Source organism: Mauremys mutica, chromosome 9 (assembly GCF_020497125.1).
Source record: "Mauremys mutica isolate MM-2020 ecotype Southern chromosome 9, ASM2049712v1, whole genome shotgun sequence".
NCBI classification, from domain to species: Eukaryota; Metazoa; Chordata; order Testudines; family Geoemydidae; genus Mauremys; species Mauremys mutica.
In genome coordinates, this window is record NC_059080.1 from 56,339,496 (window position 1) to 56,360,765 (window position 21,270).

The 21,270-nt window shown below is 46.0% G+C and overlaps 1 protein-coding gene across 4 annotated transcripts in view; it reads right to left on the reverse strand.

Annotated features, from left to right (window-relative positions):
• Positions 1-21,270, reverse strand: part of STAG1 (stromal antigen 1) — a 349,145-nt gene that overhangs the window by 215,449 nt on the left and 112,426 nt on the right. The window contains exon 1 of one of the 4 annotated variants that reach the window (XM_045030099.1): positions 7,690-7,833. The exons of the other annotated variants lie outside the window; for them this stretch is intronic. Coding sequence (XP_044886034.1) covers positions 7,690-7,729 — 40 coding nt within the window. The 5' untranslated portion in view covers positions 7,730-7,833. Of the gene's footprint in view, positions 1-7,689; positions 7,834-21,270 lie in introns of those variants that run through there. 4 annotated transcript variants of the gene reach the window in all.

Here is a 21,270-nt window from a genome sequence, read left to right on the forward strand (position 1 = left end):
GGGTCCTCAAGTGGATATCACGTTTGAGTTCGAGGGCAAAAGTTCTGCAGATTCTGCACTTGTCTTTTCTGTGTGATTCCTCCAGACACTTCAAACAGCTATCGTGGGGGGTCACTAATGGGCATCAGCCAGGGCACGATGAACATGGCTTAAAGCCTGGGGAACGGGGCATGCCCCACTCTGTGGCAAAGTCCCAGCTGGGACTCTAAAGTTTAATGGTCAAACTAAGTACCTAAAGACAAACTACAAAGGAGACAGAACAATGGGCTGAAAGAACTGCGAACGCTCTTGCAATGCAAGACAAGGCACTCCGACCAACCATCATGGGCGGTAAGAAGTAACTGAGAGGGTGTAGAGTCGGTGGCGCCTGATATACTGAAGCATGAGTGCGACACTCAAGAGGCACTGCAGCCGACCATACAGATACCGTTAAGACAAAAGTCTCCGACGACTACAAGTGGACGCGCACACACCTAGAATGGAATCGTCATGAGCAAGCACTCAAAGAACCACTGTTAACCATTTGCCATGTTAACAGTTGCTCGTGTATTCCTATTCTTTATCTCTTAGTCTTTAATCTATGACAGTACTTTAGTTCTCACATCATGTGTCCTGGCTTCCTTAATAGCCTCTTATTGAAAGTTCAAATAAATGCAAACTCATTCACCTTTATACATTCCTTTCTTCACATGTTCAAAGGATTTGAATAGATTATGATCACATTTTAATTTACAAAAGCCATGCTAATTTGTCACTATCATATTTCTGTAGGTCTTTTTAATTCTTTTATTCATTAATTATATTTCCAACCAATTACTTTGATACTGAAGTAAAGACTGCTGATATGTTTAATAAAGACATTGGGAATTATATAAGTAAAATACCTGCAATTCTCCAATCCTCTCATATAATAGCTGATTATAATGAGACATTGCATGTTTTTGTCAGCAGTGCAGCCACTTTATTCTTAAAGTGCTTCAGTACACATGATCCTAGTAATTTGTTGATCCTCAATGCGACAGTTTGTTTCACACTTCCTCTTTTGGTACTTCAATCTAGGACAGTATGTATTAACTGAAAAAATCAGATGCAAGGTACAGATTCATATATTCATACGTTTTAAGGTGAGAAGGGACCGTTATGATAATCTAATCTGACTTCCTCCACCATACAGGTAAAAGAATCTCATGCTAATCATCTGCCTGAGCTATATGATATAATTTAGAAAGATATCCAATATTGATTTAAAGACTTCATATGATAGAAAATTCACCACAGCTCTAAGGTCAATTGTTCCAATGGTTAATTATGCTCGCTCTTTAAAAAAAAAAAAAAAGTGCCTTGTATCTAGACTGAATCTGTCTAGCTTCACCTTACAAACTCTGGAACTTCTTATCTCTTTTTCTGCTATATTATAGAGTGTGTACCCTACCCAACATACTCTATATTATGAACACTGATACAAATAAATCAGTTACCCTCTCTGCAATATCTTTAGCTTAGCTGTACCCTTTGCTCCCTGGAGTTCTAGCAGACCCATTCTCTTGCAAGCTACCTGCTTTCCAATATCTGATCTTGAGATTTACTTTCAGTCCTCCTAATTTCCATTTTACCTGCCATTCTTCTGAGACATTTTCACATTTTGTAGCCACCACTAAAACCTGGATGACTGCTGGCTCAACTCATACACTGGCCACATATTTTAGATCTAGTATTGGAGCAGAGAATAAAAGTGGGGCAACTGGAAATTTGATTCTGCTCATTGGCTACTCATTACCTCCTGTGATTTGAGGTTGTGCACAGTGTTTTTTGATGGTCTGCCCCCTGAGACTATTGAAAACTGATCATTTTCAGAGTCTGAGGAAAATCAAACCATTCTACTTAATGCTTGATAGGACCTTTACAGTGATTTTTGTCCTCAGTTACTGCTTAGTTGCCTCTAGGCATTCTCTTTCAGTTTTATCCTCATAGGTCACAACGATGTACAGGTGACATGCAATAACTGAAGATGGAGGGAATGTGACTAGATGGAGGGCTCTGATAGTTGAATTCACATCCTAAATCTCAATAGTTGCATGAAGAGATTTGATTTTTTTTTTAATGTAGTTTATTCCATGACTGTGGCAAAGGTAAAGTTTCTTCACATTCACAATCGTGCCTGATCATTTTGACAATTGACTTCCCTTACGTAGCAGACAGCCTAATTAAACAGAGCAGTCTTCATTCGGTAAAGTATATGACTTCCGTTCACTGTAAAGAAATTATGTTACTTTCCAGATAAAAATCAAGCAGATTCAGACTGAAATGCCTGCTTTTATGGACACAGTACAATATTTGGAAGAAAAAAACATTAATTCTTCTCAAGTTTAGGGCACTGCTGGTTGAGATACTAGGGATACTTTATCGCACGAGTGCTATGGACCCATCTCTATTCTACTGGTGAAGGCCCTGAAGGAAGAGTTAGAGTCAGGGTTGATGGAGATTATCAACACCTTATTTGGGTAGGAGAGATTACCAACTTCTATCAAGGATGGTGTATCGACAATCACCCCAAAAAACATTACCTGATGCTGACAATTATTCAGCATCTAACCTTATCTGATTAAGCTTATCAGAAAGTTGTATTGAAAGAACTCTGAGTGCTTCAGATCTCCTTGACTTTTGTCAGTCTAGGGAAAGACCTGAGTATGATAGTGCTGGTAGATGAGTCCCTCCTGGTGATGGACAAAAATCTGGTGACATTGTTAGATGTATTAGCTACCTTAATGCCATTGATTTCAAGGTGGTGTTGGCTCACCTGTAAAACCTAGCCGAAGCAGGCGGCATCACCTTTCAATTATTTTCTTCTCTTCTCTCAAAGAGATCTCAGGAGGGTAATTTTCAACTACTACTCTTCCACCCCAAGGGCTTTCAGATGTGTTCTCTTGTTCAGTGTGTGTATACAGGGCACTAAGGAAGGTTAGTGCCGATGTGTAGGTTAGGGTGTTTTCAGTACACTGGTGACACCAGTGTTATTTCTCTAGAGCATCTGATCCTGACAGTGCCACCAAATGCCTTATCCAGTGTTTAGTAGAGACTGATAAGGATAAGGGCTAGCTGTCTGAGGATCAATCTGAGGAAGACTTGGTGATACTGTGAGGCAGATGCAGGCAACAAGAATTTGCGTGCGCCTTTGTAATTAAGAGTGTCCCCAACATATTTTAACAGAGTTCCCAAAGCTGGGTGTACACTCAGATACCCCCAAGTTGTTGCTGGATGGTCATATGGCAGCAATATCCCAGAAATATTTCTTTTATATCTTTGTGTGCCCAGAGACTGTGGCTGTTTCTTTTGGATGTAAATCTTGTTACAATAATCCCTGTCTCTCTCACCACAACAGTAGATTACTACAGACAGGTGCCACATCTTAAATCGGTCCAGAAACTGAAGCTAGTGCAGAATGCAGCAGCCTGCTTGTTAAGTTATATATCAAACAAAGGGCTCACAATGAAATCATGCCTCACCAATCTGCTACAATTCTTTATGGGGGTCAACAAGTATATGGATATAGTGTACTTAAATTTTCAGAAAGTCTTTGACAAGGTCCCTCACGAAAGGCTCTTCAGCAAAGTAAGCTGTTATGGGATAAGAGGGGAGGTCCTCTCATGGACTGGTAACTGGTTAAAAGCTAGGAAACAAAGGGTAGAAATAAATAGTCAATTTTCAGAATGGAGAGAGGTAAATAGTGGTGTCCCCCAGGGATCTGTAATGGGACCACTCCTATTCAATATATTCATAAATGATCTGGAAAAAGGGGTAAAAAGTGAGGTGGCAACATTTGCAGATGATACAAAATTCCTCAAGATAGTTAAGTCCCAGGCAGACTGCGAAGAGCTACTAAAGCAGGGGTTCTGAAATTGGGGGTCGGGTCCCCTCAGGGGGTCGTGAGGTTATTACATGGGGGTCACGAGCTGGCAACCTCCACCACAAACCCCGCTTGCCTCCAGCACTTATTATGGTGTTAAATATATTTAAAAGTGTGTTTAATTTATTGAGGGGGGTCGCACTCATAGGCTTGCTGTGTGAAAGGGGTTGTCAGTAAAAAAGTTTGAGACCCACTGTACTAAAGGATCTCTAAAAACTGGGTGACTGGGCAACAAAATGGCAGATGAAATTCAATGTTGATAAATGCAAAGTAATGCATATTGGAACACATCATCCTAACTAAACATATAAAATGACGTGGTCTAAATTAGCTGTTACCACTGAAGAAAGATCTTACAGTCGTTGTGGACAGTTCTCTGAAAACATGCACTCAAGGTGCAGTGGCAATCAAAAAAGCTAACAGAACATTGTGAATCATTAAGAAAGAGACAGATAAGACAGAAAATATCATATTGCCTTTATATACATCCATAGTACACCTACATCTTGAATAGTGCGTGCAGATGTGGTCACCCCATCTCAAACAAGAAATATTAGAATTAGAAAAGGTTCAGAAAAGGGCAACAAAAATTATTAGGGGTATGGAACGGCAACCATGTGAGGCGAGATTAATAAGAATGGGACTTTTCATCTTGAAAAATAGATGACTAAGAGGGGACAGGATAGAGGTCTATAAAATCATAACTGGTTTGGAGAAAGTAAATAAGGAAGTGTTATTTACTCCTTCACATAACACAAGAACTAGGGGTCACTAAATGAAATTAATAGGCAGCAGATTTAGAACAAACAGAAGAAAGTATTTTTTCAAACAATGCCCAGTCAACCTGTGGAACTCATTGCCAGAGGATGTTTTGAAGGCCAAGACTATAACAGGGTTCAAAAAAGAACTAGATAAGTTCATGGAGGATAGGTCCATCAATGGCTATTAGCCAGGATGGACAGGGATCGTGTCCCTAGCCTCTGTTTGCCAGAAGCTGGGAATGGGCGACAGGGGATGGATCACTTGATTATCTTTTCATTCCCCCTGGAGCACCTGACCTTGGCCACTGTTGGAAGAAGGGATACTGGGCTAGATGGACTTTTGGACTGACTCAGTATGGCCCATGTAATACCATGGCTATATGGAATCTGCATTCGCTGAATTCCAGATGGAGGCTATGGTGAGGATTGTGACTTTTAAAGACCTAAATGATTTGGGGCCTGCAGACCTCAGATACCATTCTCTCCACATGCCATAGTCATCATCTGTGGTGGTGCTTAAGATTGAGCCTCCTCAATATAAGACAAGGCGAACTACCAGCAGAGTGTTCTATGTGAGAGCCATCTTCTTTAGAATTCACTCCTTAAACTTGGACTGAAACAGCCTGACTGTTGACCAGTAAAGGCAGAGAGCAAAGCCCATCTCTTTGCCCGTGCTTTAGGGAAAGGGTGTGTGTGATTAGGGCTGGTATTTGTTGGTGAAGTAAATTACTATCCATATATTATTTGGGTTTCATGGTTATCTCTAGTTAGTCATTATCTTAGTTTTCTGGCTTTGGTTTTATCTTTTGTGTCATACTTCTAGTTATACCAATAATTCCTGAAGCCTAGGAAAGGCTATAAATCTAAATAAAAGAGTAACCTGATAGACATTCCTATAGCAGTGGTGTCAAGTACCACGACCAATATCGGCATCCCCCTGTTGAATATATTTACCCTCACTCCCATTACATATTTAGTTTCTGTATAAGGCAAACTGTTAGCTAAAAAGACAAAATTTCCATACCTGAATCAAGTGTAATGATGCAAAGGTGTCTACTAAGTCTGCAGCACACCCGAAACAACAGCTTTAAGAGATATACATGGCCCCCATTTCTCTCAGCAGGAAGCTAGTGCTGAAGACTAATGATGATGCTTTAAGAGTCATTCTATTTAACCTCCTGCATAACAGGCAAAATTTCTTACAGTGATTGCTGCATCTAGCACAACAACTTGTAGTGGAACGAAGGCATATATTTTAGAAAGGCATTACTCTTGATTTTGAACAGGTTGAAAAAAATTCCTGTGAAAAATTATGGATAAAATACTCTCATTCAAAATGCTTCCCTCCCCCCCCCCCCCAAAAAATGTTGAAACAAAATATTTTTTCTTTTGTTTAGTTTCAAATATAACTTTTGGTTTTGACTTATTTTTCCTGTTGTCATTAACTTCAAAACTTCTCCAACTCTGTAAAAGTTACATGGGGCAAAAGTAAAAAAAGGAAAACCAAATAAAACTGAAACTTTGCCAGTCCAACTTTTCCAAAGTTGAAGAAGTTTTGAAAAGTTAGAGTGACAAAAGGAAAAAGTGTGTGGTTGAGGAGAGAACCTAGATGCCATACAGCTAAAGAAAGACAACAGAAATGGCAGAAGTGCTAAATGACTTTTTTTTTTTTTTAACTTTTCATCAGAAACATTAGTAGCAATTGGACGACTAACACAGTGAATGCTAGTGAAAATGAGGCAGGATCTGAGACTAAAATAGGGAAAGACCAAGTTAAAAATTAATCACACAAGTGAGATGTCTTCAAGTTGGCAGGGCTTGATGAAATACATCCTAAAACAGGGGTTCAGAACCTTTTTCTTTCTGAGGCCACCCCAACATGCTATAAAAACTCCACTGCCCACCTGTACCACCACAACTGTTTTTCTGCATAACCAGTAGATTGAAAGCCAGGGCCAACATTAGGGGGCAGCAAAGCAGGGCATCTATGTGCGCCCGCCTACTGCGCCCCGCCACCGAGGAGCACGGCCGATGGACAAGCAGCCGCCGAAATGCCGCTGCTTCTCGGCGGCATTTCAGTGTTGACGCTTTTTGGCATTGCTGCTTCTTGGCATTTTGCCGGTGACGCTTTTTTGCGTTGCTGCTTCTCGGCAGCTGCTTGTCTAGTGGCCACACTCCTCGGCGGCATTTCGGCAGCTAGTCGTCCGGCACCCTCCCACACTGAAAGGTTGGGGACCACTGACCTAGACTATAATAAGGTGATAAGTAACAGTCAACATGGATTTTTCAAGAACAAATCATGTCAAGTCAACCTAATAACTTTCTTTGACAGGGTAAAAAGCCTTGTGGATACAGGAGAATATATCTTGACTTTAGTAAGGCTTTTGGTACTGTCTTGCATGTTGTTCTCATAAACTACAGAAATATAATCTAGATGGAGCTACTATAATGTGGGTGCATAAATGGCTGGAAAACCATTCCCAGAGAATAGTTATCAGAGGTTCACAGTCAAGCTGGAAGAGCTTATCAAGTGGGGTCCCACAGGGATCGGTCCTGGACCCAGTTCTGTTCAATATCTTCACAAATTATTTAAATAATGGCATAGAGAGGACACTTACAAAGTTTGCGGACAATACCAAGTTAGGAGGGGTTGCAAATGCTTTGGAGGATAGGATTCAAATTCAAAATTATCTGGACAAACTAGAAAAATGGTTTGAAGTAAATAAGCTGAAATTCAATAAGGACAACTGTAAAGTACTCCACTTAGGAAGGATCAATTGCACACATACAAATCAGGAAGAGACTGCTTAGGAATAAGTACTGCAGAAAATGATCTGGGGGTTTAGTGGATCACAAGCTAAATGAGAGTCAACAGTGTGACACTGTTGCCAAAAAGGCAAACATCTCGAAGAACAAGTTACGAGAGGTAGGTAACCAGTTTTTCTTCTTCGAGTGATTGCTCATGTGCATTCCGATAAGGTGACTCCCAAGAAGTGTCCCCGGAGGAGGGGGTCCGAAGTTCACCTGGTTGCTGAATGCAGGACTGCCCTGCCAAAGGCTGCATCGTCCCTCGCCTGTTGGGTGACGCTGTAGTGCGACATGAAGGTGTGGATGGAAGACCACGTTGCTGACTTGCATATGTCCTGAATAGGGACCTGCACAAGGAATGCTGAGGATGAAACCTGCGCTCTTGTGGAGTGCATCATCAATGGCAGGGCTGGAATCTTAGCTAGGTCACAGCACATTCTGATGCAGGAAGTGATCCACGACAAAATGCACTGGGATGAGATGGGAAGCCCCTTCATTCTCTCTGTGATTGCAATAAAGAGCTGTGGTGACTTACAAAATGGCTTTGTGCGCTCAATGTAGAGGGCATGGACACGCCTGACGTCCAGAGAATGGAGCATTCGCTCTCTGTTACTGGAATGCGGTTTAGGGAAAAACTCAGGCCTGGTCTACAATACGCGTTTAAACCGAATTTAGCAGTGTTAAACCGATTTAACCCTGCACCCGTCCACACAATGAGGCCCTTTATATTGATATAAAGGGCTCTTTAAATCGATTTCTGTACTCCTCCCCGACGAGGGGAGTAGCGCTGAAATCGGTATTGCCATGTCGGATTAAGGTTAGTGTGGTCGCAATTCGACGGTATTGGCCTCCGGGTGATATCCCACAGTGCACCATTGTGACCGCTCTGGAAAGCGATCTGAACTCGGATGAACTGGCCAGGTAGACAAGAAAAGCCCCGCGAACTTTTGAATTTCATTTCCTGTTTGCCCAGCGTGGAGCTCTGATCAGCACGGGTGGCGATGCAGTCCCAAATCCCAAAAGAACTCCAGCATGGACCGTACGGGAGATACTGGATCTGATTGCTGTATGGGGAGACAAACCTGTTCTATCAGAGCTCCATTACAGACGACAAAATGACAAAGCATTTGAAAAAAAATCTCCAGGCTATGATAGACAGAGGCCACAGCAGGGACTCAGCACAGTGCTGCGTGAGAAGTGTAACAGAAAGCCAAAGAATCAAATGGACGCTCATGGAGGGAGGGAAGGAGGAAGGGAGGGAGGGGGGTACTGAGGACTCCAGCTATCCCACAGTCCCTGCAGTCTCCGAAAAGCATTTGCATTCTTGGCTGAGCTCCAGATGCCTAAAGGGTCAAAAACATTTTCCCGGGTGTTTCAGGGTGTATGTCGTCAATTTACACCCTTCCCCCCACCCCGAAAGAAAAGGGGAAAAATCGTTTCTCGCCTTTTTTCAATGTCACCCTATATCTACTGCATGCTGCTGGTAGACGGGGTGCTGCAGCGCTGAACATCAGCATCCCCTTCCCGGTGGCAGATGGTACAATAAGACTGCTATCCATCGTCATCATCAGCCCATGAGTGCTCCTGGCTGGCCTCGGTGAGGTCGGCCGGGGGCTCCTGGGTAAAAATAGGAATGATTCCTGGTCATTCCCGGCAGATGGTACAAAAGGCTTGGTAACCGTCCTCATCATAGCAACTGGAGGCTGAGCTCCATCAGCCCCCCCCCCTCCCTTTCATGTCTAAAGAAAAGATTCTGTACTGCCTGGACTATCATAGCAGCGGGAGGCTGCCTCCCCCTCATTTTATCTCACTAAAAGTCAGTGTTTCTTATTCCTGCATTCTTTATTACTTCATCACACAAATGGGGGGACACTGCCACGGTAGCCCAGGAGGGTTGGGGGAGGAGGGAAGCAACGGGTGGGGTTGTTGCAGGGGCACCCCCTAGAATGGCATGCAGCTCATCATTTCTGCGGGATCTCTGGGGCTCTGACACAGAGCGGCTGTGCTCTCTGCTTCTCTGGTACACTTGCCCCATATTCTAGGCAGGACTGACTCTATTTTTAGACAAAACATAAAGAAGGGAATGACCCAGGGAGTCATTCCCATTTTTGTCCATGCACCCCCTGGCCGACCTCAGCGAGGCCAGCCAGGAGCACCCATGACAGCACCAGACGGTACAAAAGGATTGATAACCGTCATCGCCAATTTCCAAATGCAAACGGTGCAAAAAGACTGATAATCATCATCTCATCGCCAATTTACAATAGCAGACGGTGCAATAGGGATGGTAATCGTCTCTGCTACCTTGCAAAGGCAAATGAATGCTGCTGTGTAGCACTGCAGTACCGCCTCTGTCAGCAGCATCCAGTACACATACTGTGACAGTGACAAAAGGCAAAACAGGCTCCATGGTTGCCATGCTACGGCGTCTGCCAGGGCAATCCAGGGGAAAAAGGGCGCGAAATGATTGTCTGCCGTTGCTTTCACAGAGGAAGGATTGAGTGACGACATTTACCCAGAATCACCCGCGAATCTGTTTTTGCACCATCATGCATTGGGATCTCAACCCAGAATTCCAATGGGCGGGGGAGACTGCGAGAACTATGGGATAGCTACAGGATAGCTACCCACAGTGCAACGCTCTGGAAATCGACGCTAGCCTCGGTACATGGACGCACACCGCCGAATTAATGTGCTTAGTGTGGCCGCGTGCACTCGACTTTATACAATCTGTTTTACAAAACCGGTTTATGTAAAATCGGAATAATCCCGTAGTGTAGACATACCCTCAGGTAAAAATATGTTCTGGTTCACATGAAAGTGGGAGACTACTACCTTTGGTAGAAACACAGGGTGAGGGCCTAAAAGCACCTTGTCTTTATAAAAGACTGTATAGGGGGGCTTGGAAGTCAGCGCTCTGAGCTCGGAGACCCTTCTAACCGAGGTTATGGCCACCAGAAAGGCCACCTTCCAGGAAAGGTAGGACAGAGGGCAGGTCGCCATGGACTCGAAAGGGGTCCTCATATGAGTGTGGACAGGACCAGGTTAAGGTCCCACTGGGAGACGGACTGCCACACCTAGGGATAAAGCCTGTCCAAGCCCCTGAGAAACCAGCCCACCATGGAATTCCCAAAGACTGACCTACCCGCTGACCCGGGTGGAAGGCTGAAATGGCAGCCAGGTGCACTTTGATGGATGATATGGCCAACCCCTGCTTGAGGTATAGTAGGTAGTCCAAAACAAAGGGAATTGATGCTTGCTGCAGTGGTCTGCCCTTCTGCAGAGGCCAGATGGAAAACCGCTTCCACTTTGCCAGGTACATGGCACAAGTGGAGGGTTTCCTACTTCCCTAACTGAGTCTGAACACTGGAGCTCTGGCGAGTTCAACCATAGAGTTTCCACACCATAAGGTGGAGGGACTCCAGGTTGGAGTGTTGTAGATGGTCGTGGTCCTGTGTGATGAGGGCCGGTCACACGGGAAGGGCTACTGGTCTGTCCACTGATAGGTTCAGCAGCATGGTGAACCAGTGCTGGCGGGGCCATGCTGGTGCTATGAGGATTAATGAAGCCCTGCCCTGGAGGGCCTTGAGGAGGACTTTGTGTATGAGACAGAAGGGCGGGAACGCATATAGCAGGTGACTCGGCAATGGGATGTGAAAAGTGTCCACAGGGGAGCCTGGGCTGTGGTTCAGAAAGGAGCAGAACCGCTGGCACTTCCTGTTGCACTGCATCACAAAACAGGTCTCTGTGGAGAAAGCCCCACTTCTGGAAAATCAAGAGAATGATGTCCGCTCTGAGGGAGCGTTTGTGACCGTGGAACGAGTGGCTGAGGTGATCAGCTAGCTTGTTTTGTGCTCCAGGAAGGTATGATGCCTCTAGGTGTATCGAGTGGGGAATGCAAACGTCCCACAGCCATATTGTTTCCTGGCACAGGGGAGAGGAGCGAGTGCCACCCTGTTTGTTTATATAGAACATCACTGTGGTGTTGTCCATCAGCACCGACACACGTGCCCTGAAGGTGCGCCTGGAACGTTTGGTATGCCAGACGAACTGCCATCAGATCCCTTACACTGATGTGTAGCAATAGTTCTGTCTGGGACCATAGGCCTTCGGTTCTGATATTGCCCGGGTGCGCTCCCCAACCCAGCAGTGAGGCGTCCGTGACCAGTGATAGCACAGGTTGCAGTTTGGCAAAGGATATTCCCACACAGACCACTTGTGGCTATAGCCACCAGCGGAAAGATTCGAGAATGTGAGCGGAAGGGTAACTATTCTGTCCAGTGGGTACCTACTGGGCCTATACACCTGTGCCAACCACACCTGGTGGAGCCGAAGACGCAATCTGACATGCTGCACCACATATGTGCAAGCCGTCATATGCCCAAGCGGTTTCATACAATTATGGCCGTTGTCGTGGGAATCCGGCGATTCTTGATTATGTCTCTGTGAGCTCGGAAGCGCAGTTTGGGCAGGAATGCCCTGGCTTCCGTGGAGTCCAAGAGAGCCCCTATGAATTCTATTCTCTGCGTTGGGGTTAGTGTGGATTTAGGCATGTTCAGTATGAGGCCCAGCCTAAGGAAGGTGGCACGAGTCAGTGTCACATGTTCTGCAATCTGTGCTTGTGACTTGGCCTTGATGAGCCAGTTGTCCAGGTACAGGACGACTTGCACCTGATGTTTGTTGAGGAAGGCTGCCACGATCGCCATACACTTCGTGAATACCCAGGGGGCTGCCGAGAACCCAAATGGGAGCACCGTGAACTGGTAATGCTGGCCGCTGACCACAAAACGAAGATACCATCTGTGGGCTGGGATAATGGAGATATGAAAGTAAGGATCTTTCAAGTCGAGGGTGGCGTATCAGTCCCCTGGATCCAGGAAAGGAATGATGGAGGCCAGGGAGACCATGCAAAACTTCACTTTCTTTATGAATGTGTTGAGGTCTCGTAGATCCAGGATAGGCCGAAGCCCACCCTTGGCCTTTAGGATTAGGAAATACTGGGAGTAGAACCCTTTGCCCCTGAACTCCCAAGGAAACTCCTCTATCACCCCTACAGTGAGGAGTGATTGCACCTCCTGTAGGAGGAGTTGCTCATGAGAAGGGTCCCTGAAGAGGGACGGGGAAGGTGGGTAGGAGAGCACAGAATTGGATAGAATATCTCACCTCCACCATGCCCAGCAATCTGACACAATCTGGGACCAAGCACGGTAGAAGTGGGACAGTCAATTCACAAAGGCGGGGAGGGGGGCTAAGGATCCGAGCTCGGAACTGGTGCTCTGTCCTTGGGCACACCTTCAAAAGTTAGGCTTCGGGAGAGGGGGCTGTGTGGAAGAACCCTGGCCTTGGCCAGAGGAGGACTGCAATGGGCGCCTCCTATTATTCCTGCCCCATCTACTGGACAAGTCCCGCCTCGGGGGCCCAGAGGAGAAGCAGGAAGGAGGCTGAGGCTTGAATGGCTCTCTCTGGGGTGCAGGAATGTGGATCCCTAAAGATTTCAGGGTCATCCACTAGTCCTTAAAGACTCTGCAAGCGAGAGTCCATATTTTCAGTAAACAAGCCCACACAGTCAAAGGGCAGGTCTTGAATGGTGTTCTGGACCTCCGCTGGTATACTTGACACATGCAGCCACGCGCACTGTTTCACTGTAATGGTGGTGACCATAGTCCAAACTGCCAAGTCTAATGCAGCCTGCAGGGAGGTTCTTGACACCACCCTGTCCTACTCTAGAAGCATACTAAACTCCTGGTGTGAGTCAACTGGGAGCAACTCCTGAAACATTGCCAAGGCACTTCAGGAATTGAAAGCATAGTGGCTGAGTACCGCTTGCTGGTTGGCAACTCGAAGCTGGAGCCCCCTGGTCGAGTAGACCTTCCAGATGAAAAGGTCCAGCTTCTTAGCGTCCCGTCACTTTGGAGCGGGACCTGGCTGCCCCTGCCACTCCTTATGATTTGCCGCACCAACCACTAGAGTCCCTGGTTGGGTGTGGGTGAATAGGTGTTCATATCCACAAAGTACCTCCTCTCCACACCGTTAGCGGTGGGTGGTATTGAGGCTGAGGTCTGCCAGAGCAGCTTAGTGGTGTTCTGGATAGTTCTTATCGGGGCAAGGCCACCTTAGATGGACCCTCCGGGGCAAGAATGTCCACCATTGGATCTGAGGACTCTGTGACTTCCTCCGCCTGGAGGTTTAGGTTTTGGGCCACTCTCCGCCACTGCCTCGTCTGGCAAGAAGGAGGAGGAGGCCTGTGGGACTGGGTCTTCCTGACCTTCTGGCTCCCTAGAGGCTGGGTCAGGTGCATCAGTCCAGTCTGTGACTGGAGGTGGCTCCAATACCACTAATGGTGCTGGCTTGGATGCTGTGCCCGAGTTTGAAGGCCCAAGATCCTTGTCCTGTGGGGGGGTCCTCCAGAGCCCTGGGGGTGTGGCATGACACTGACGTTGCTGAGGGGGGAGAGCAAAGGGTGCAGATGCCACTGATGAGGCCCTGGAGCCCTGTCCCTGATAGGCCCAAGAAGTCCAAAAAGGCCATTGTACCAAGCCCTGCTACTGGGGTGGCCAGGATACCATTGGTGCCAACAAGTCAACGACACTGCAGTGCTGGGACGGCAAACGGTACCAACTGCATCAGGAGACAGAAGACTCAGCCTCCAACTTGGAAAAGTACTCTGAGCCTGACCATGGGGGCGCAGAGCCCAATGATGCCAGAAAGCGGTGTTCGTGTCTGCAGGGCCGAGGAATGTGCTGTCATGGCAATAAAGTCCCGCGCTGTCTCAAAGGTATCCAGCATGGAGGGGAGCTAAGTTCTTCCTCCAATTCCTTACAAGTCGGGAAGTCCACCAGCAGCAGACTCGACAGACCTCCAGTCGGGGCCAGAGTCAACAGTGCCGGGTCCTGGGTGTCTCGATGAGGGACGCATCCCGGTGGAATCCCCACACAGCTTCTTGATGGGGGAATGACCCATCTGCCTTCTTCTTCTTATGTTGCAATGGTGACTTTGAGCAGTGCCACCTGCTAGAACTGGCTTTAAGAGCCGGGGAGCAGTGCCGATGCTTCTTGAAAGAATCCTCAGTGCCAGGGAATCCCACACCAAGACCAGAGCACTGCGCACCAATGATGCCGGTACCACTTCCAGTACCAGCTGAGGGCTGACCCCATTAGGAGGAGCTTCGAACGATAGTCCTGCTCTCTCTTTTAGTCCTGGATCTAAAGCTCCTGCAAATTAAGCACTTGCCTGTCTGATTACCTTCTCCTAGGCACTTAAGATAAACAGCATGCGGATCGCCTCTGGGCACAGGTTTTGCACACCTCTCGCATGCCTTAAACCCCTGAGACTGAAGCATGCCCCAGTGTCTGGAGAAAACTAGGGGGGAGGTGGGAACCTCCCAAAGTAAGCTTAGCTAACTATGAAACTAAACTACAACTCTATGAAACTATTCACAACTAAGAAAATGGGGACCACTAGGTAGGCACTTGCGAATGCAGGAGACTAAGGTGCTCCAACGACCGTCACTGGCGATAAGAAGGAACTGAGCAGGCAGCGGGTCAGCAGGGACTTATCTACACCGCCATGAAGGCGCCACTCCAGCGGGCTCCACAGCCGACTTGACAGGTACCACTAGGGGAAAAACAATCATGCATGCAGCGAGCGCACAAACCTGTTGGAATGCCAATGAGCAACTATTCCAAGAACCACCTCAGGGTTACAAACTGACCGGTCAACCACACCTCTCATTTGGAAACAGAAGTACACAATCAGATGGCATAGCAGAGGCCAAAAAAACAAAAAAAACCAACATGAATTTCCAAAATGCTGTGGAAAGGATTTGGATAGACAAACTACACCCAGGCAATGGGCTTTGATTTGTGACAAAAAAAAAAAAATCAACAAACTATTTGTAGTATGATAAAAGAATTTATTTAAGATACTAATTGTGGTCTTGCTACCTTACATTAGTGAAGATATACAGATTGAGTGGGAATATTTGTTTGAGAAACTGTGATAAAAGAGGTGATTTTATGCATATATGGTGAATGTGTCTGTGATACATGAATGGGGGAGGAGTAGCTCCCTTTGATGGAGTTAGCTGTAAAATCTCTCTTGGTCTGTTCTCTGCTTGCTTTACCTGTAAAGGGTTAACAAGCCCACAGGCAAAAGAAAAGGAGTGGGCACCTGAACAAAAGAGCCAATGGGAAGGTAGAACTTTTTAAAATTTGGAAAGAAACTTTCCCTTTGTCTGTTGTTCTCTGGGCTGCAGGAACCCGGAGCAGTAATGCTGTAACCAGCTTTAAGGCAGGTACAATTATAGATTATCAATTCATACCTTGAACCTACTTATCTGAAGCTTCAGATATGTAAATAAAATTAGGGAATGTCTACAGACACGATTAGGGTTATTTCTTTTATTTCTTATTGGCTTGTGGACTCCTCTGTGCTACCCCAGTTGCTTTTGTTTGCTTGTAACCTTTAAGATGAACCCCCAAGAAAGCTATTTTGGATGCTTAATTGTTGGAATTGCTCTTTTAAAATCTAGCAAAAGCCTAAAGTTTCAGATGTATTTTCTTTCTTTTTTGTTTTTAATAAAATTTACCTTTTTTAAAAACAGGATTGGATTTTTGGTATCCTAAGAGGTTTGTGCATATGCTGTTTGATTACCTGGTGGCAACTGCTAATTTCCTTTGTTTTCTTTCTCAGCTCTTCCCTGGAAGGGGGTATGAAAGGGCTTGAGGGTACCCCACCAAGAGAAATTCCCAAGTGCTCCTTCCTAGGTCCAAGGGTTTGGTTTTTTTGCATTTGAGTGGTGGCAGTGTTTACCAAGCCACAGTCAGAAAAAAGATGTAACAAACTTGGGAGCGTAATACAAGCCTGGAGTGGCCAGTATTAATTTTAGAATCCTTGCAGGCCCCCACCTTCTGCACTTGGAGTGACCGAGTGGGGATTCAGCCTTGAGAGTATCCAATTATTAAAAAGAGTATTGGGATGCTGTTCATACTCCAGTATTACAAACTGTTAGAGAACTGCTACCATTACTCATCTTTCTGGGGCTTCCTAGCAAAAATGCTCAGAATCAAAGAAATAAAGTATTGATCTCATCTGCTAGTAACGGCTAGATTATATGAAACAGAAAATATGTGATGTTATAGAAAAAACAAGAAAATTCAGATTCAATTAAGTCTCAAAAGGAAAAGATAAGTATCATATGATGCAGTATATTATATCTGCATCGAGACAGGACTTTGGGCTTGGCCACATGAGAAGAGTCAGACTCAAAAAATCTTCCTTTACTATCCATTTAGTAATATTGTAACATACTCCTGGAGGAATTCTGTGCCACTGTGCATGCACAGAATTTATGTCCTCTGCAGATTTCTTTGCTTCCCTGCAGAAAAATTACTTTCTGATGGCAAAGCAAAGAGAAGCCAAAAGAGCGGTCATGCGACCCTCCCCAGCAGTAGGTTTCAGGTGCTCAGGGCAGCTGGCAGAGAGATAAATAACTGGAGGACAGGGGGTGGGACTAGGGAAGACCTGGCTGGTGGCTCCTACCCTGCGCCAGGCCCAGCTGCTAGTCACAGCTGGGCTGGGGAAGACAGCACTTCCTCTTACACTGCATGGCATCTGGGGCTGGGTCAGACCCACCCCCAGATTTCTCCCCCGCCTGCAGGAAGCTCTACAATCTCCCTCACCTCCACTTTCTGCACCCATTGCTCCTCAATTGCAGGGGGAGGGATCCCTGTGCAGGGAGCTGCTCCCTCATCAGCCCAAACCCCATGCATTCTGACCCCCATATACCCAGATCCTCTCACTGAGCCTGACCCCCCACTCAGAACATCCCTGATGAGCCCCACTCCCTCGGCACCTGAACTACCTGGACGAGCCACCTGCACCTGGATCCCCAACCCACCGAGTCCCAACCATTTGTACCTAGATCCTACCTCACTGAGCTCCAACCGTCTTCACTTGGACCCCCCTGCAGAGTCCCATTACTGTTGCACCCAGAACCTCCAACAAGCCCCTATGCATCCAGATCCTCCCTGCAACCAGATCCTCCACTGAGCCGCCCACACCCAGATTGTCCCACACAGAACCCTCTGGATGCCCCCACCTTAAGCCCCTCCACACTTGGATCTTGCCTTGCTGAGCCTGCCTGCCCACACTGAGGGGAAGGGTCTTGGGGTGTTTCTGGGGCAGGCCAGGTCCTTGCGCAGTGTTAGGGTTGGTTGCAGCCTCACCACTGAGTCCGTGTCCTGGCAGGGGGAGGGAGCTGCACAGTGATCTCCCACCTCTGTGCAGCCAGTGACCTGTGCACCCCAATGCCATGCTGGAGCCTCCACATTTATTTGACAAATATAATTTGCAGAATTTTGCACAATTTTAATATATTGTGTGCAGAATTTTTAATGTATTGGCACAGAATTTTTAATCTTTTTGTGCAGAATGCCCTCAGGAATATAAAATTTAGAATTTGTCTACACTAGACTTCCACCATGAATTTGTCGACTGCTAACTATCTTCAGGCACTTAGCACATTTGTAAAAGCTACTGTGGATACTAACTACTCCTTTGATCTAGAACAAACATTTCTAGCCTAGATCAAGTCATCAACTATAACCAGAGTGAGCCACAAAGAAAACTTGAAAGGCAAATGGATTCATAATGCAAGATCCATTTCCCAAAGAGACTATTAGCCAATATCATATATCTCCAGTATGTCTTGTACTCGTGCTAAGCATTATTGTGGAAATGTACTAGTAGTCAAACTGTATAACCATACTGCCTATTCTTCATATACAGAAAATCTATCAGAAACAAGATATATGTTTTGTTGAGGCTTGCCAAATATGAAGTATGCTAGGTATGGCTGGTACATTATGCTGGGGATGGTTGGTACAGATGTCTTTGCACACTAAAATACGGGTATGAAACTAAATTAGAAAAGAGAAGTAAGGTCTGTAATAATACAGTGGAATCTTCTACTTGTAATACGCAATTGATCTCATATCTCGGGACATATTAAAAAATGTAACTACTGCAAGACTGTTCTTCAGACTTGTAATGTATAAACCTCTCTGCTGCTCCCCCATCCGCCCAAACCCCGTGCATCCAGACCCCCATATACCCAGACCCTCCCGCTGAGCCTCACCCCCTGCACTCAGAACACCCCTGATGAGCCCCACTCCTCCAGCACTCCATAGTGGTAATGTATAAACTTTTGTGCTTGTGCTGATTTAATAAATTGATGGAGCCAAGTTATCTAATGCCTAGTTAATAATTTAAACAAAACTACTAACGGCATCCACCAAAGCTGACTTGTGAAGTCTGATATGAAAAGATACTTTAAAAAACCACATAGATAGATGCTTTCATTCAGTTCCAAAGGGTTGCAACTCCTCTCTCAACCCACAAATCTGATTCAGTCATAGGTTTTCAGAGAAAGGCACTGATAGGTGGCAGAGCCTCCGTGTCGCAGGCAGTATAGAATTATTTCATGTAATCTACACCCACTGAGCCATCGAAGCCTTGGAAGCACTTGGACTTTTCTGGGACACCTAATAAAAACAGATAATGGAAGTTCCTTTCATTCAAGAATGGATGGACAAAATAAGGTAGAGAGAGGTTTCCTGAGCCAAGTGAAAAGGGAAGTCACCTCAGGAACATGCTTAATCACCAATTTCTCTTAATGAAATTCCAGTTAAGGATCCCTAGTGGGCAGAGCTCAAAGACTCCTCAAGACAATCTGTAACTCTCGACAAAACTTCAGTGTGCTACCCCCATTGGTGAAGCTATATACAGTGGGCGGGGGTCCGCGTACAACAGGTGGAGCTCTATGCAGTGGGCATGGCTAAGTAGTACAGTGGCCAGACTTCTACGGTCCAGTGTGTGGCTGCATGGTACAGCAGGCAGAGCTGAGGTACAATGGGTGGAGATCTATGCGGGGGGGGGGAAGAAGGGGGGCGCTGTATGGTACAGTGGGCAGAGTTCTGGGCAGAGGGCTGACAGCATGGCAGTTGAAGGCAACAGGGGTGCCCGTAACAGGGATAGCTCCAGGACAGCAGCATTGGCAGCAGCAGCAGAAGTACAGGCCATGAACATTAAAAAAAAAAATGCTTCTCCCAGAAATCTGCCACTTTAGGCATTTGCTTAGTTTGTCTATAGTTAGAAGGCCCCTGGCAGAGCTTGAAACAATGCTGCCAATTCAATTCATGACTTTATCACAAGTCTTGCAATACTTAGTGTTTTTCTTAAATTCCCAGCTCCTGGAGTCATATGATCATTCAATTTTGGAAACAAGCTTGAACACATGAACCAAAATGACTCAAAAACCAAAACGAAAGAAAGAATCCAAAATTTATTATTTTTAAATTTTCAATTTTTGGGGTCCTGACATGATTTTTCTATGCCTGGGGTTGGCAATTCTGAATTCACACACTTTCTTCAATAAGCAGATGTCTAATAGAAGGTCTGTTCAAAAGCTGAAGAATCTAAAACTTTCCTCTGTTTAAAACCAGGACTAATGAGAATATTTAGTAACAGATTAGATCCCCACAGGGATATGAAGCTTAGTTTTCTTGGGGAGTTCATACTCTAGTTCAACCACAAGTTTCTGGGCTAGATATAGAATCACTGGGCAAAATTTTGTCAAATGTTGTCATAGGGTGACTGACTCTTGAGGGTAATATAAGGCCAGTGCACCTGTACCGGATCAGCACATCCCTTAAATTGATTAATTAGGCCCAAGAGTGAGGGCATCTGATTTGAGTACCTTCCTAACAAGGGAGATTAATTAAACTGATTAATACCAGGTGTGGAGAGAAACTGAAAAAAAGAAATAAAAAGAGAGCTAGAAGCTCAGTGAGAGGAGAGCCCTGAGGCACACAAGCCTGGGGGCCAGTACAGGCTCGAGAGAGACCCAACAGGTGAGAGATTAGTTCCTGTGGGGGAAACCCTGAAGAGGAGGGTTTAGGGAATCCTGTGGATTCCTGCTGGACAAAGGGAGTAGACTGGTAAGACTTATGAAAATTAACTTGGAATGGTGGGCCAATACAGCTGGACTTTGAATTGATTACATTTCTGGACTCTGTGTTCGTTAGTTTAATGCCCAACAGAGTAGACTTTATGAAGACCTCAGGGAAGAGAAATCAAACTTGCCCAGGCAGAAAGGCTGGGAAAGGACTGAATCTGTCCCCATGACAGGGGTAAAAGGAATTATTATTTTCTTCTGAGTTAATAAAACTGGTCCTGAAGAACCAGACTTCTTAAATGATCTTGACCTCATGTGTATACTTCAAAATGCTTTTGGGAAAATGGGCACCATGACCTAGAGGATTTCAGAGCCACCGCTGACCAGTAGGAGGCACTCCTGCATGGGTCCAGCCCCCGACATGTGTAACATAGGAGATCAGAAAATAAAACATTAACCATCCTTTCTTGCCTTAAAAATCTACGACTAAGGCTGTGAGTTTGTCACGAGGTCACAGATTCTGTGACTTTCTGTGACCTCTGATTTCTGCAGCAGCCAGTGCACCTGGCTCAGGGGCAGCTCAGGCAGCCCCTGAACCACGCGTACTAGCCGCTGCTGGAGCAGTCTCGGGCCACCATGCCCCTGGGCTCCACCCCCTGCTGCTGGGGAAGGGAGGCACAGAGCCAGGTAGGGAGCCTGCTGGCCCTGCCAACCCCCGCACCCCCCAGCACCAGTGGGGGTCCTGGGCTGTGCACAGCCACCCTTCCCCCCAAACAGCTGGGCCGCCCTCCCCCAGCACTCACGGGGCCCCCAGGCAACCCACCCCCATTTTATTCACTGGT